Genomic DNA, 17,508 nt, shown 5'->3' on the forward strand with positions numbered 1-17,508 from the left:
TCAATCCATTGTCATGTGATTAATACAAATTCTATCTAAATCTAAAGATAGTGATACAAAAATGAAATGAAATGAAATGAAAAATGAAATGATAAAAATGATACAAATCTACATAACTTCTATTTCCATTGCCTACTATGCAGAAATAGCCAACATAAAGCCAACAAATAACTACATTCCAGCCTGCAGGTAGAAAATATTCTGATTAAAAAAAAAAGTAAAATCACATTGCCTTCACATGGCCTGTCTGCAAGGAACTTGAAACATTGTATCAACTTGGTCCAGTAGGAAGTCAAGCTAACAAACTTACAACCTTGTATAAAATATTCTAGACCCTCAGTTTCCCGCGACAGACACAGCTGAGTGGTTATGGAAAGGGAGATTTAAAAAAAAAAATAGGCTACATTGAGGAATTATTGTCATTCTGAATGGATGTTAAAACAGACTTTGTTTACTTGCTGTTTGAGGTGAAGGAAAATAATTTGGGAAGTTCCACAGCTTATTAGTGGTGTAGATTTAAGACGATCAGAAATACTATCAGATTTCCAAATGGGCACATTTATAAGTCTACATTTGCGTGCAGGCCAAGTAGCCTAGACCTACTTCTATGCATAATCAGATGCATGTCCTTACTCAACAGAAGCGCTCCAAACAAAACACAATTAATAAATTGACAACTCATAAATGGAATGAAATAAATCAAAACTTGTTTCTCACAAGTGTAGCCTAGGTTGTGCGCTCTGCAAATAACATGTCCATTCCAACAATGAGAACTGTGAAAGACAGTAGTAGTAATTAATAATAATAAAATAATAATACTTTGAATGCATTAACCTAAATTAGTAACCAAACAAACCGTGTAAATTAGAAATTTGGGGAATTAACAGTAAATGCACTACTGGTGTGCCATCCCCACAGCCTCCGAAATGGATTAGTCCACAGAGACGTCAATCAAGATGTGAAATGATTTAAATTTAATATTATTGCTGCTGAACTTAAAAATTATTGGTTGACCAACAGCCTATCGACCAAACAGTCGACTAAATGAAGTCCGCCCTAATTTTCATCCATATTGAGTGAAACGTTGAGCAATTACAGCACTTTTTGTTCATAGTCTCCCCATTTTTAAGGGGACCAAAAGTATTGGGAGAAATTTGTCTGTGTATTAAAACCTCTTAGCGTCCCCTGAGACGTCTGCGTCCCACCCAGCCATCTGGAAATGCAAATGCGCTACGCCAAATGCTAATAGCACTCGTTAAAACTCAAACGTTCATTAAAACACACATGCAGGGTACTGAATTAAAGCTACACTCGTTGTGAATCTAGCCAACAAGTCAGATTTTTAAAATGCTTTTCGGCGAAAGCATGAGAAGCTATTATCTGATAGCATGCAACACCCCGAAATACCTGAAGGCGACGTAAACAAAATAATTAGCGTAGCCGGCGCTACACAAATAGCAGAAATAAAATATAAAACATTCATTACCTTTGACGAGCTTCTTTGTTGGCACTCCTATATGTCCCATACACATCACTATTGGGTCTTTTTTTCGATTAAATCGGTCCATAGATCGATATTTAGGGTATATATGAAAACTGTGTGATCCATAAAAAAACACAGTTTGAAAACGCTACGTCATTTTTTTAAATCAAAAAAGTTGACGATAAACTTTCACAAAACACTTCGAAATACTTTTGTAATCCAACTTTAGGTATTAGTAAACGTTAATAATCTATCAAATTGATCACGGGGCGATGTGTATTCAATAGCTCCACGTCTTCAAATCATGTTCCGAAATCTCTCTTCCAAAACTTCCTGTCGGAGACCGGAATGAAAGGGGTCTCTTCTTCGTTTGACCAAGAAACAACGTCCAGGCAATTGACAAGACTGGTGACATCGTGTGGAAGCTGTAGGACTTGCAATCTAAGCCCCATTTAATTTGGTCTCCCATAGACAATACATGCAAGTGGCGCATTGATATTTTTTTCAGTTTTCAGTGATCAGTTTTTCTCGCGCTTTTCGATGAAACACACGCTCTGTTATAGTCACAGCCGTGATTTAACCAGTTTTAGAAACGTGAGAGTGTTTTCTATCCACACATACTAATCATATGCATATACTATATTCCTGGCATGAGTAGCAGGACGCTGAAATGTTGCGCGATTTTTAACAGAATGTTCGAAAAAGTAGGGGGTAGGCTTAACAGGTTGAACTTAAAAATTATTGGTTGACCAACAGCCTATCGACCAAACAGTCGACTAAATGAAGTCCGCCCTAATTTTCATCCATATTGAGTGAAACCTTGAGCAATTACAGCACTTTTTGTTCATAGTCTCCCCATTTTTAAGGGGACCAAAAGTATTGGGAGAAATTTGTCTGTGTATTAAAGTAGTAAAAGGTTTGTTTTTGGTCCCATGTTCCTAGTGCGCAATGACTATATCAAGCTTGTGACTCTACAAATTGGTTGGATGCATTTGCTGTTTGATTTGGTTGATGTAGATTATTTTGTGCCCAATTGAAATTAATGGTATATATTGTGTCATTTTGGAGTCACCTTTTATTGTAAATAAGTGTAGAATATGTTTCTAAACTAGACGAGAAAGTAACAGATGCACAAATATCATACCCCCAAGACATGCTAACCTCTTGCCATTAAAATAACAGGAGAGGTTAGCATATTTTGGGGGGGTATGATATTTGTGTGTCAAACTTTCACACTCATCATTATTCACGATTCATTCAGGATTAGCCGTAAATCATGGTAGCATCCACATGAATGCAGAAGTGTTTCGAAACATATATTTTTTTGTTTACAATAAGTGACTCAAATTACACCATACATTATTTACCATTCATTTCTAAAGATTATTTAATGAGAATGTGACTATAATATTGTAAATTCGCCCATAAAGTATGCCTATATGTTGGTTTCCAGGTCCAGAAATGGAGCATCATGGCTGATAATGGTTAGGCCTACTTTAACTTAGCACCAGCAGCTTGTTGCATGGTTATAGTCGTAGATATGGATTTTATTTTATTTTATTCTAACTTTATATTTAAGCAGACCTGAATGTGACAACTGCCCATGATATCGAGCCAAGCGATCAAAGATAGACGGTCTATCTTACAGTAGACTACTGCCATGGCTTTTACTGTCTGGACTCGTATTCTTTCATGACCACTAAAGCTACTCCCTCAAAATTTTGACTATGATTTGTACATAGGTCTATTTGTTTGTATGGAGTCCGACCAATGTCTCTTGTTCATTGTGGAGTGCAGTATGCTCACTATGCTAGTGTTGTTTTACTTACAGTGCCTTGCGAAAGTATTTGGCCCCCTTGAACTTTGCGACCTTTTGCCACATTTCAAGCTTCAAACATAAAGATATAAACTGTATTTTTTTGTGAAGAATCAACAACAAGTGGGACACAATCATGAAGTGGAACAACATTTATTGGATATTTCAAACTTTTTTTAACAAATCAAAAACTGAAAAATTGGGCGTGCAAAATTATTCAGCCCCTTTACTTTCAGTGCAGCAAACTCTCTCCAGAAGTTCAGTGAGGATCTCTGAATGATCCAATGTTGACCTAAATGACTAATGATGATAAATACAATCCACCTGTGTGTAATCAAGTCTCCGTATAAATGCACCTGCACTGTGATAGTCTCAGAGGTCCGTTAAAAGCGCAGAGAGCATCATGAAGAACAAGGAACACACCAGGCAGGTCCGAGATACTGTTGTGAAGAAGTTTAAAGCCAGATTTGGATACAAAAAGATTTCCCAAGCTTTAAACATCCCAAGGAGCACTGTGCAAGCGATAATATTGAAATGGAAGGAGTATCAGACCACTGCAAATCTACCAAGATCTGGCCGTCCCTCTAAACTTTCAGCTCATACAAGGAGAAGACTGATCAGAGATGCAGCCAAGAGGCCCATGATCACTCTGGATGAACTGCAGAGATCTACAGCTGAGGTGGGAGACTCTGTCCATAGGACAACAATCAGTCGTGTATTGCACAAATCTGGCCCTTATGGAAGAGTGGCAAGAAAGCCATTTCTTAAAGATATCCATAAAAAGTGTAGTTTAAAGTTTGCCACAAGCCACCTGGGAGACACACCAAACATGTGGAAGAAGGTGCTCTGGTCAGATGAAACCAAAATTGAACTTTTTGGCAACAATGCAAAACGTTATGTTTGGCGTAAAAGCAACACAGCTCATCACCCTGAACACTCCATCCCCACTGTCAAACATGGTGGTGGCAGCATCATGGTTTGGGCCTGCTTTTCTTCAGCAGGGACAGGGAAGATGGTTAAAAATTGATGGGAAGATGGATGGAGCCAAATACAGGACCATTCTGGAAGAAAACCTGATGGAGTCTGCAAAAGACCTGAGACTGGGACGGAGATTTGTCTTCCAACAAGATGATCAATGATGATGATGATGACCAATGATCCAAAACATAAAGCAAAATCTACAATGGAATGGTTCAAAAATAAACATATCCAGGTGTTAGAATGGCCAAGTCAAAGTCCAGACCTGAATCCAATCGAGAATCTGTGGAAAGAACTGAAAACTGCTGTTCACAAATGCTCTCCATCGAGTCTCACTGAGCTCGAGCTGTTTTGCAAGGAGGAATGGGGAAAAAATGTCAGTCTCTCGATGTGCAAAACTGATAGACATACCCCAAGCGACTTACAGCTGTAATCGCAGCAAAAGGTGGCGCTACAAAGTATTAACTTAATTAAGGGGGCTGAATAATTTTGCACGCCCAATTTTTCAGTTTTTGATTTGTTAAAAAAGTTTGAAATATCCAATAAATGTCGTTCCACTTCATGATTGTGTCCCACTTGTTGTTGATTCTTCACAAAAAAATACAGTTTTATATATTTATGTTTGAAGCCTGAAATGTGGCAAAAGGTCGCAAAGTTCAAGGGGGCCGAATACTTTCGCAAGGCACTGTATTTTGCCCCATGTCTTTGAATGGAGGGATCTGTGGGATATGAAACAGTGAAGAGAATTCTAAACAGCAGCTGCAGCTTTTTACAACCCTCCTTCCCTTGTTCGCCTGCCCTACCCCCACTTCCTTCTCCCAGTTATCACCAGAAAGTATTTCCAGATGTTCTAAGGGAAAGAGGCTCCCTGCACGGTAGTCAGTTTGTAATGGTTTCAAAAAGCAAGCTAAAGGCTAGGCCCCTTTTTAAATTTGATCTATCAAGCCTGAAAACAGATGCAGAGCGAGAGGCGCGAGACTCCTATTCTCTCTCTGTGAATTGAAAATCCACTGGCCGTATCAATGATCTGACGTCTAATTTGACTGGTCTTGTCTGGTGGGTGTTGAGGCACTCTAGGTACCCAGGCAGTGGCGTAATCGTGTCTGGCACATGCATCTGTCTCGGTCTCTCTTGCTCTGCCTGTTGGATGGCTTCCCGGAATACTGCTGCGCTGCACGTTTTCTATTAGCTAGCGGCTCTCGTCACGGCATTACTCGACAGGGTGGGTGGACCCCAGGGGCTTTGTCCCTCCTGTACCGCACTGGCTTGGCTTACTGCACTCTTGCTGTCTCATTGCACAGGGGTCGTTGCCATTCTCCGCCCTGCTTTGTATTCAACACGCCTGATGGCTGCGCCGGGCGAGTTGGCGCACAATGACGCAAAGTAATGATCGGGAACTCAGACCAAGTGGCAGCTGAATAACCTCGCAACTGCCCTCTGTTGGCTTACACAACACTTCAAGCCAGCCTCCTCCTACCTAGCCACACACAAACAAGGGCGCACACAGACTCTCACACTCTCACACACACACACACCACTAAAAACAGGGCGCCAGTCATCTGTATATCAATGTGTTTTCGACAGCCATATTATTCTCCTATTCTTAATATGATAGGCTAAACACTGTTATAACATTTCTCAATGTTTGGCTTTGGCCCTACATTTCTAGGGCACAAGCTTAAGTTTTGGGGGTCAAGTCCAGTGGTGGTAGTTTTTTTTTAGGTATCTGTACTTTACCATTTTATATTTTTGACTTCACTAGATTCCGAAAGAAAACGATGTACTTGTTACATTTTCAATGCTTAGCAGGAGAGGAAAGTGGTCCAATTCACTCACTTATCAAGAGAACATCCCTGGTCATCCCTACTGCCTCTGATCGGAAGGACTCACTAAACACATGCGTCGTTTGTAAATGTCTGTGCCGTTGGAGTGTAAATTGTGCCATCTGATTTTGTTATTATAAGCAATTTTAAATAATTTATACTTTTACTTTTGTTACTTAAGTATATTTAAAACCAAATACTTTTACTCAAGCAGTACTTTTCTGGGTGACTTTTTAAAACTTTTACTTGAGTCATTTTCTACGAAGGTATATTTACTTTTACACAAGTATGACAATTGGATATTTTTTCCACTACTGGTAAAGTCTACTAGTTAAAGTTAGGACAGGACAGAATAGGCCATGAAATTGACATAATAAAATGTTCTTATAGCTTAAGCTTGTTCCGATTTGGAGGGCTTGACCGAATTCTTGACAATGGATCAGAATTATATTGGCAGCCTGTCTGCGTGACATTTTGTTTTACATTTTCCCCTTGGCGGTGTATAGAAATGTTAGAATTTTTAAGCAAATTTTCTACAGTTCTAAAAATTTCTTCATTGAGTTGAAATATATATTATGATTTTTAAAGCTAGTTTCCTGCAATTCTATGCATTTTCCTATGGCTGATGCGGTTATTTTACTTTCGCATAATAACAATGTATAATATTTCTAAATGAATTGTTTTTTGAATATTCTATTATTTTCTACATAGCTTACTTTTATGTCTGGTTTTAGTCATTGAAGTTTCCACTGAAAGCGTTTTTCCATCCCAAAAATGTTATGAAATAGAAACATTTTTAGCGGCCTGCCCAAGCAGTACAAAGGCAGAAAAATCTCTGAATACTTTTGCCTATGGGTCTGTATTGTTAAAGAACATTCACAGCTTTATCTTGTGAACAGTTGATTTATTGCCATTTTATTCTAGAGTTTTCTAATTGATTGTCCACTAATTGATTTGGGGAAATAATGCTGTCCCCAGCAATACGTTTCCACTTTATTTCATGAACTGTTTTAGCTTAAAATAAAAAAAACAGACTGTTGCATTAATGCCTCAGGCAGTTGTTTCACTACTCCTCTGAAAATAACCCCTCTCTCTCTCACACACAGATCGTCGACAGAAAGTGCCTTGTCAGACATCCCTACTTGAGCTGCCTGCCTGCACGTCACCTCCACCAAGCATGCAACATTCCCTCCCTCGCTGTGACAGAAGATAGCTCAACCTCAGCCCCTGCCCTACCAACTCATCTTTATCTGGCTCCGTCGCTGCGCTGCCTCAGAAACCCAAGCAGAAATATTTAACTGCAGCGGTTGGGGGAACTGTCTGGACTCTCTGCCAAAACAGAGTGCTGACTGACCCATTCGGAGAAGTTTAGTCAATACCCAACCCACCGTCTGCACGAATTTATATTCTCGCCCAAGCAGTGCCATCACCCTCGAAATAGCACCAGTTTCAATTATCTTCCCCACCCCCTCCCCCTTTCTTCCCACTACCACCACATTCGGACGGTCCGTCAGTCCACCCTGCCTCTGAGCATGCCCCCGTTGACCTGTCAGTGGCCTGCACCTGGGACTAACTGATTGACGAGCGACGTCTCTTGATTGACAGCTTCTCTGATAGCCGCCATCTCCCAAGCTGAGCCCACATCCAGGTTGCAAGTCCACCAACTCTGCTGCTCTGAAGTCCGCAAGGGCAAACGACTTTTACTGACCCACACAATTTTTTTCGCTACACTTTTAGTCGTTTTTTTAGCACACTGAAGAGCCATTAGAGTATAGCCTCTCCTTAAACAAGTGGCTAGCTTTACCCCACCCCGGCATTGCTATGGCTTTAAATATTGCTTCGATGCGAGACACGAAATGGCTGACGCTGGAGGTGTGCCGACAGTTCCAGAGGGGGACATGTTCGCGGAGTGACGAGGAATGCAAATTTGCGCACCCGCCCAAAAGCTGCCAGGTGGAGAACGGAAGGGTGATTGCCTGCTTTGACTCGCTAAAGGTAAGGAATGCAGAGCACAGATAAAGGGGACGTATTTATTCTAAAGCACATGTGTCAAACACAAGGCCCGCTGGCAGGATCTGGCCCATGACATATTTCTGTCAGGCCCGTTCTGTGCGCCAAAGGCGGTGCATTGCCACACACTCCTCCTCCCAGAGACCCACACACACACCTACCCATGAGCCAGCCAGTGTGCTGTATCATATCATCACTAAACATTTGCAGCATCCCCAACTGTTCTCCTTAATGGTACTGACCAATTTAAGCGTGTTGTCAGAACCAGGCAATTGCTGTACTACAGACAACTTTTTGTCAACCAATATGACATTATTAGATAAAGGATTCACATGTGAGTGTGGTGAGTCAACAGTTTGATACGCTCCCAAAGTGCGCAGTGGAGAAAAAGTGCATGGACGCATGCCACAGTCCTAGGCTACTAAAATGTTGGAGTCTGGCTTCAGTTTTTTAAAGCTTGACAATGAATAAACAAAAAACTAAACATGCAACAAAACACCATGCAAAGGGTAAACCTATAGGCCCGTTATAGCTAAAAGATACAAGTGTTATTACATGGAACTTTAGATAAACTTCTCCTTAATGCAATCGCTGTTTCAGATTTCAAAAAAGCTTTACCGAAAAAGCACACCATGCAATAATCTGAGTACAGCACTCAGACAACAAAACAGCCAAACAGATATCCGCCATGTTGTGCAGTCAACAGAAGTCAGAAATAGCATAAATATTCACTTACCTTTGATTATCTTCATCAGAATGCACTCCCAGGAATCCCAGTTCCACAATAAATGTTTGATTTGTTCGATAAATTCCATAATTTGTCCAAATACCTCCTTTTTTGTTCGCGTGTTTAGTACATAATCCAAACTCACAACGCGCAAGTCCAAGCGAAAGTTCACGACGAAAAGTTATATTACAGTTCGTAGAAATATGTCATATGAAGTATAGAATCCATCTTTAGGATGTTTTTAGCATAAATCTCTCACGTGAACGCGCGTGGTCAGCTCATGGCACTCTGCCAGAGCCCTGACTCAATCCCCTCTCATTCGCCCCCACTTCACAGCAGAAGCCTCAAACAAAGTTCTAAAAACTGTTGACGTCTAGTGGAAGCCTTAGGAAGTGCAATATGACCCCATAGACACTGTGTATTTGATAGGCAATGAGTTGAAAAACTACAAACCTACGATTTCCACTTCCTGGTTGGATTTTTTCTCAGGTTTTTGCCTGCCATATGAGTTCTGTTATACTCACAGACATCATTCAAACAGTTTTAGAAACTTCAGAGTGTTTTCTATCCAAATCTACTAATAGTATGCATATATTAGCAACTGGGCCGGAGTAGCAGGCAGTTTACTCTGGGCATCTTATTCATCCAAGCTACTCAATACTGCCCCCCAGTCCCAAAGAAGTGAAGGTATCTTTATATATTCAATCGAAGCAAATTAGCTTGGCCTATTTCGTAACAACTTTGTAATATAAGGGGACTCATTCTGGAGCAGGTAATGGATAAACAACATGTGCTATAGATCATTCATACCACAGTAACATGTAAGTACACCTGATTTTAACATTTTGCTGTTCCAATGCTAGGGGGGGTGCTCAAATTAGAGCGTGTGTCAGTTCTCCACGCAATGCCAGAGTCTTGACCTATAGTGCGAAATGTCAGAGGTCTTCTGTTGTGATCACTGCCACCAGTTGTGGGTTATATGTTTAGCTCTGTTACCATTCCACGTCCATCCTTTATACTAGTGTCTAACATCTGATCGGTGTAGAGGTGTCCGATGGTTCTATTTCTAGACTGTGTCAGCTGTTACACAAAACAACATGTTGAATAAGGTGAATGTTTTTTATCTAGTTTATGCAAGCAGTTGTTGTAATAGCAATAGCATAAAACTACAAGAGTATGCTGCATGGTCACTTTATTTGGATAGTCCCATATAGATGATCAACAGATGGTCATACGATAAACACACTATCTGTTGATCAGCAAATGCTTGCGACTGTTACGAAAGGGTTATGGTTTGGTTTCGAATAAGAGTTAGGGTAAGGGCTAGGTTAAGGGTTAATTTTAGGATTAGCTTTGGGGCTGGTAGATAGTTAGTTGAAATGTTGTTGACCCTTATTGAACATCTACTTGGCACTATCCAGATAGTGTTTCAAGGAATTATGCTTCATGTTTATTTATCCATATTTTTTTCTACAATGTGGAAACATTTTGTTTTAGACATTGAAAAGACCTAGGCCGATACTGCAATCATGGTGCCTCGTAATCCAATAATTCAACAGGGAATCAATAAGAAAATCAAGTACAAATAAATCCCTGAGAAAGTTCAAGATGAAAGAACCTGACAAGAACCTCATATTAAAAGCAGGTCCCCTTACATAACATTACACAGCGAACTACTGCAGTGGGGGTGGGGGAGTGCAGGCTCCCTTGTTTTTAAGACAGCGGCAGCAGTAGCTGCAATAAACCTTGGAAACCTACCCAGTGACAATGATGAATGACCAGAGAAACTGGAGCAGGTATCTTGCCGAACAATAGTCATACGTCACAATGCCTTAGCTTTTTAGATGAAAGTGTGAGCTATTGCAGCAATTTTAAAGGGACACCAACCAGAAGGTTATGCGGTGTTTATAACACAATCTTCAAGGTCATGCTTTGGGTCAAAGGCAGAGGATGAGTTTCACACATAAGCGTGAGATGCGCTTTTTACATGATACCAATACTCTGAACTCACTGTGGGTCTGTTATTATTCTGGGGCTGTTCCCGCTGTCGCTGACCCCTTAAGAATGTGGGTTAAGGTCAATGTGCGTTCTACATGATACAAACTCTCTGTCCAGCAAGATTTAGGGCCAATATACTATACTTTTCATTTGCAAATTGTGTATGTCATCATCTGTAATGATCACCACCTCCTTGGCATGTGTGGATTTCTGCCTGCTTCAGTTCAGAACCAAACCCAATAACCACTCTATAACTACATGAGTATTGGCAGCTCTATGTCATTTAGAGGCAACACGCTGTTGAAAATGGCATTGTATTTATGGGGACATCAGCTGTTTTCTTGGCAACCCCCTTGTTATTTGTAAATCCCTGTGAGTTATTGCAGAGCAATCGGCCAATTGACTGGCGGTCTATTACAGCTGCCCGGCTCCGTCAAAACCCTGCAACAGCTTAATGGGTTTACAGCTGACTCCAATTGGGATCGATTTGTAATCGTGCCGCGTAAGGACCTGATGTCCGTTCTCTGGGTGTTAGCCTACGTTCTGTCGAGACGCGAACTGCATTGAAATGTCTGATTTGTCACTGACATTTAAATGCAATGTTATTGTTCATATGAAGTGTAAAACAGATATTGAGATGCCACAGAGTCAAATATGAAGGAACTAACTGCAAGGCTGTGTTGAAACGGTGTGTCCTCCTAACCCTCATTGTAAACTCAGTGTTATTCTGGTGGTTATCTGGGGGAGCCCTGTTCTGCTGACCTGTCCCTCCGAGGCATATCCTCATGTGCCTCGGGAGCCAGTTGAGACATCACCACCAGGCCAATGTCAGAGTCCAAGCTGTCTACTATTATGTCTGCCTGCCTGGATCCTCCTCCGCCACCCCATCTGTGACCAAGGTTATCTAGCCTGTCTGTAGTGCGAGGCGTGACACGGGGAGATCTGAAGGGATCCATTCAAAGGCGTAACCTCAGAGAGGTGAGGTAGAGATACTCTGCTGCATAGAGGCATAAGGCGAGACGAGAACAGAACAGCCAGGCCTTTCAGCCTTCTCGCCAAACCCCCAGAGGCATGACAGTCACCCGACCAAGAGGTTCCACGGGGCGGGGGCAGGGCAGTGAGACAGATGCCAGTCAGGCCACTGGCAGCAGAGCCCAGATAAACGCTGGCAGGATTGACCTGCAGAGGCAGGTTTGAACAACAGGCTTTGCATTCTCCCACCTCTGTGTGCTTTGCATTTATAAGAAGTGCAAGAGAAATTCTGTCACAGGCATCGTTTATGTTCACCGTGCCGTTGTGACTTTGTCTTGCTGCTCTCAACATTTCATACGGTCTTGTGGATTGCGTGCGTCCTTTCAGGTACTTTTCTCTCCTGATGGACAGAAGTTGTGTGTCGCATACACACTTTGTGTGTAAAGCACAATATGTTATCATTACTGTAGGCAAAACTGTCCCTTAAAATAATCTGGGTTTATAAACTAGGTTTGGTTTGAGCTAAGACACATTCAGGATTAGTTGGAGTGAGCCTTCCCCCAGAGCAGGTTAGAGCTGAATGATGTGTTGCCATAGCAATTTACCTGGCTAAAAGGTGAGCCACCTTCGTGACAACGGTTATCCGGTTTTGATTTCAGAATTGGCCTAAATTGGCTCACTTACTCCTCTCACGCTTTCTGGCATAGGCTACAGGTTTGCTTTGAACTAACCTGGCAACAGTCCGACTACTGTCCAAGGGAACGATGACCGTGAAGAAGGAGGGATTGGGGGACAGCACTGGGGGACAGCACTGAAGGACAGAAGCGATCTATGAAAACACTAATGCCGGAGTCATGTAATTGTGTCACGGTGGCTGTGAGTGAATAGCCTGTTGTTGAGTGCCGCCTGTTACTGACAAGTCTAGGGGTATAACAGTTTACCAAACCCACCTTTTCGGTACATATTGCAGTTTTGGTTTTGTGGTCATGATTTGGTTTCGGTACAGCGGGAACATTTAAAATGCCAACCGTTACTGTAGTTTTTGTTTATTTAAGAAAATGAAGAAAAGATTTGGTATTCCTGATTTCCATATGATCATGAGTCATATCATGCCTGATGGGAGCACCATCAGGAATACCAACACTTTAGATTTTCTTAAATGAAAACGCACGATTAACAACAGTATTATAAAGTGCAATATCTGTGTGACATCAATATGTAAACATAGGCCTATGCTACAATATGTGCTCTTGTTACTCATAAAGGGGGCGTGTCTGCCCTGTTAAGCCCTGGAGGTCCATAAACCTGTAGTAAGTGCAATACAGGGTGCATTGGCCAATTCATTTACAACTTCGGCTTAAGCTTCCTTTATAGAGGTGGGTAGGCTGAAATGGGTGCGAGAGGGCGAAGTTCATAAGGTGGTTTGAGCACTTTTACGAGGTGCTGAAATTCCCTATTCTTCTCAACCACCAAGAATGGGCGCATTCCACGGCTATAAACATACCTATCACTCATAACTTCTTTGTCCCGGTCAGAATCCTCTGCTTGTGTTTTTTTTTATGTTTCCGTCTTTCTCCGGTGGTAGGAATACTGGGGTATTTCAGTGTAACTGTGTCGGCAGCTGCGTAGGCCATTCTCGTTGAGCAGTGGCAATACACTATTTTTGTCCATCGCCTTTGGGGACATTTTGGCTCCCCAGTAGATTACAAACTGGATATTCAAACATTGAAAGAATCCTCCTGGTTTATCGACCCCACCACTCGCCATCATACTTAACTAGTTCCCAGCTGCGCTTAAAAAAAGCACAGTTTTGAAATGCGCCAATCAAGATTAGAATTTTGATTAGAAGGTACGCTATAGTTTTAATGGAACAGCCTGAAATGCTTTTTTCCCAGCTCAGATTTAGTCGAGGCATACACCACAGCGTAGGCATAGCCTGTAGGCCAAGTGTTTTTATTTTGTATATATTTTTTTATGTATTAATTTGGGTTCACAGTTCAGACCGAACCGAGGTCCCTGTTTGTACTGAACTATTTTGGTACAAATACGTGTACTGTTACACCCCTAGACACGTCCACAGTGACAATTTTCTGCATAGACATTAATTTAGGGCTCTTCTCACTCATTATGGAAATTAATGGTTGTGCTTCAAGCAACTGCCTTTGACTAGACTCAATTGTTTCAATGTAAGACTTTCCCACACTGTGTGACAGCCTGAATTTAAAATATATTTAATTGACATTTTTTTGCCTACTCACAATACTCCATAATGTCGAAGTGGAATTATGTTTTTAAATATTTTTACAAATGAATAAGTAATGTAAAAGCTGAAATGTCTTGAGTCAGTAAGTATTCAACCCCTTTGTTATGGCAAGCCTAAATAAATAAAAATGTGCTTAACAAGTCACAATAACAAGTCACATGGACTCACTCTGTGCAATAATGGCGTTAACATTATTTATTTTTATTTTTTAATGGCTACCTAATCTCTGTACCCCACACTAGACGTCAACCAATTCATCGGAATGGCCTATTTAATTAGGGCCGATTTTCAAGTTTTCATAACAATCGGTAATCAGCATTTTTGCACACCGATCATGGCCGATTACATTTCACTCCACGAGGCGACTGCGTGGCAGGCTGACTACCTGTTATGCGAGTGCAGCAAGGAGCCAAGGTAAGGTGCTAGCTAGCATTAAACGTATCTTATAAAAAACAATCAATCTTAACATATTCACTAGTTAACTACACATGGTACATGAAAACTACAAGTAATCTAGTAAAATCCATAGAATTCACAAGAGTATAACAAAATCAAAAACAGCAAATTAAAAACATTGACAGGTCAGGGAATCAGTCTCAAGATCATTCATCAGTGATTTAAAAATACCAATAGGGACAAGTTCTTCCAGTTGAAAAGTATTTTGTAAGGCGTTCCAAGACAATGGCGCAGAGTACATAAAAGCCCTTTTACCAAATTCAGTTCGGACATTTGGAACAGTTAGCAGGATAAAGTCCAGCGAACGAAGAGAGTACCCACCACATTTCTGAACAGTAAAAATGCCCAAATAAAAAGGTAGTAACCCCAAAATGGCTTTGTAAATAAAAGTATACCAGTGACTGAGCCTACGAGTGACTAGAGAAGGCCAGCCAACCCTGGTATACAAAGTGCAGTGGTGCGTAAGGGTTTAGCAGTTTATACTAAATCTCAAAGTGCCATGGTAAAAGGTGTCAATTGATCTCAAACACTGAGCGGAAGCATTCATATATAAAATATCCCCAAAGTCTAGTAAGGGCATAAATGTAGCTGATACTATCATCCTCCTGGCTTCAAAAGAAAAAACAGCCTTATTCCTAAAATAAAATCCCAATTTCAGCTTAAATTGTTTTGTAAGTTGTTGAATATGCAATTTAAAAGAGAGGCCGTCATCAATTAAAATTCCAAGATATTTATGAGGTTACAACCTCGATCTCCTTGCCCCGACAGGTAGTAATAGGTGAAAGGTTCAGAGGTCTATGTCTTGCTTTAGAAAAGACCATTAGTTTAGTTTTGTCAGTATTGAGGATAAGCTTCAATTGACACAAGGTATGTTGAACAGTATAAAAAGCAGTTTACAAGTTCTGGATAGCTTTTGTAAGAGACGTGGCACAACAGTAAATAACAGTATCATTAGCATGAAAATGAAGTTGCGCATTTTGGACATTTTTGTCTAAATCATGTATATAAATGGTGAATAAGAGGACCAAGTGCAGAGCCTTGAGGCGCACCATTAAAGACAGACAATTTAACAGACATAAGCCCATCAAATTGAGTGCACTGAGTTCGATCAGACAGATAGTTAGCAAACCATGCAACTGCATGCTCTGGAAGACCTTCACTCGACAATCTCTGCCTTAGTTTAGCATGATCAACTGTATCAAATGCCTTAGCGAGATCAATATAAAATGAGACCCAGTGCTGTTTTTTGTCAATAGTTTCAGTGATATCATTTAAAACCTTCATGGCTGCTGTAATTGGGCTATGCTTCTTCCTGAAGCCCGATTGGTACATTGATAAAATAGATTTAGTAAATTAAAAACTATTTTAGCTGTTCACGCACAAGGGTTTCAAGTATTTTCGCCAGGGGTGACAGCTTTGATATTGGTCTATAATTATTTTTAAAAATTGCATCTCCCCCTTTTAAGTGGTAGGACAAATGCTGATTTTAGGATCTTTGGAATTTCATTACATTCCAGGGTTAGATTGAACATATATGTACAGTGGGGCAAAAAAGTATTTAGTCAGCCACCAATTGTGCAAGTTCTCCCACTTAAAAAGATGAGGCCTGTAATTTTCATCATAGGTACACTTCAACTATGACAGATAAAATTATTTTAAAAATCTAGAAAATCACATTGTAGGATTTTTAATGAATTTATTTGCAAATTATGGTGGAAAATAAGTATTTGGTCAATGACAAAAGTTTCTCAATACTTTTGTTATATACCCTTTGTTGGCAATGACAGAGGTCAAATGTTTTCACAAGGTTTTCACACACTTGCTGGTATTTTGGCCCATTCCTCCATGCAGATCTCCTCTAGAGCAGTGATGTTTTGGGGCTGTTGCTGGGCAACACGGACTTTCAACTCCCTCCAAAGATTTTCTAAGGGGTTGAGATCTGGAGACTGGCTAGGCCACTCCAGGACCTTGAAATGCTTCTTACGAAGCCACTCCTTCGTTGCCCGGGCGGTGTGTTTGGGATCATTGTCATGCTGAAAGACCCAGCCACGTTTCATCTTCAATGCCCTTGCTGATGGAAGGAGGTTTTCACTCAAAATCTCACGATACATGGCCCCATTCATTCTTTCCTTAACATGGGTAAGTCGTCCTGGTCCCTTCGCAGAAAAACAGCCCCAAAGCATGATGTTTCCACCTCATGCTTCACAGTAGGTATGGTGTTCTTTGGATGCAACTCAGCATTCTTTGTCCTCCAAACACGACGAGTTGAGTTTTTACCAAAAAGTGTCATATGGTCAGATGAAACCAAAATATAATTCTCCCAATCTTCTTCTGGATCATCCAAATGCTCTCTAGCAAACTTCAGACGGGCCTGGACATTTACTGGCTTAAGCAGGGGGACACTTCTGGCACTGCAGGATTTGAGTCCCTGGCGGCGTAGTGTGTTACTGATGGTAGGCTTTGTTACTTTGGTCCCAGCTCTCTGCAGGTCATTCACTAGGTCCCCCCGTGTGGTTCTGGGATTTTTGCTCACCGTTCTTGTGATCATTTTGACCCCATTGGGTGAGATCTTGCGTGGAGCCCCAGATCGAGGGAGTATATCAGTGGTCTTATGTCTTCCATTTCCTAATCATTTCTCCCGCAGTTGATTTCTTCAAACCAAGCTGCTTACCTATTGCAGATTCAGTCTTCCCAGCCTGGTGCAGGTCTACAATTTTTTGTTTCGGGTGTCCTTTGACAGCTCTTTGGTCTTGGCCATAGTGGAGTTTGGAGTGTGACTGTTTGAGGTTGTGGATAGGTGTCTTTTATACTGATAACAAGTTCAAACAGGTGCCATTAATACAAGTAACGAGTGGAGGACAGAGGAGCCTCTTAAATAAGAAGTTACAGGTCTGTGAGAGCCAGAAATCTTGCTTGTTTGTAGGTCACCAAATACTTACTTTCCAAGTGCACCTATGATGAAAATTACAGGCCTCTCATCTT

The 17,508-nt window shown here is 41.0% G+C and overlaps 1 protein-coding gene across 15 annotated transcripts in view; it reads left to right on the forward strand.

Annotated features, from left to right (window-relative positions):
* The window catches only part of LOC112253911 (muscleblind-like protein 2a), a 79,493-nt gene that overhangs the window by 13,747 nt on the left and 48,238 nt on the right, over nucleotides 1-17,508 (forward strand). For all 15 annotated transcript variants that reach the window (XM_024426002.2, XM_024425999.2, XM_024426005.2 and 12 more), the window contains exon 2: nucleotides 7,207-8,095. In XM_024426002.2, the coding sequence (XP_024281770.1) occupies nucleotides 7,922-8,095 (174 nt within the window). In that variant the 5' untranslated portion in view covers nucleotides 7,207-7,921. The remainder of the gene's footprint in view (nucleotides 1-7,206; nucleotides 8,096-17,508) is intronic.

This window comes from Oncorhynchus tshawytscha, linkage group LG14, assembly GCF_018296145.1.
Source record: "Oncorhynchus tshawytscha isolate Ot180627B linkage group LG14, Otsh_v2.0, whole genome shotgun sequence".
NCBI classification, from domain to species: domain Eukaryota; kingdom Metazoa; phylum Chordata; class Actinopteri; order Salmoniformes; family Salmonidae; genus Oncorhynchus; species Oncorhynchus tshawytscha.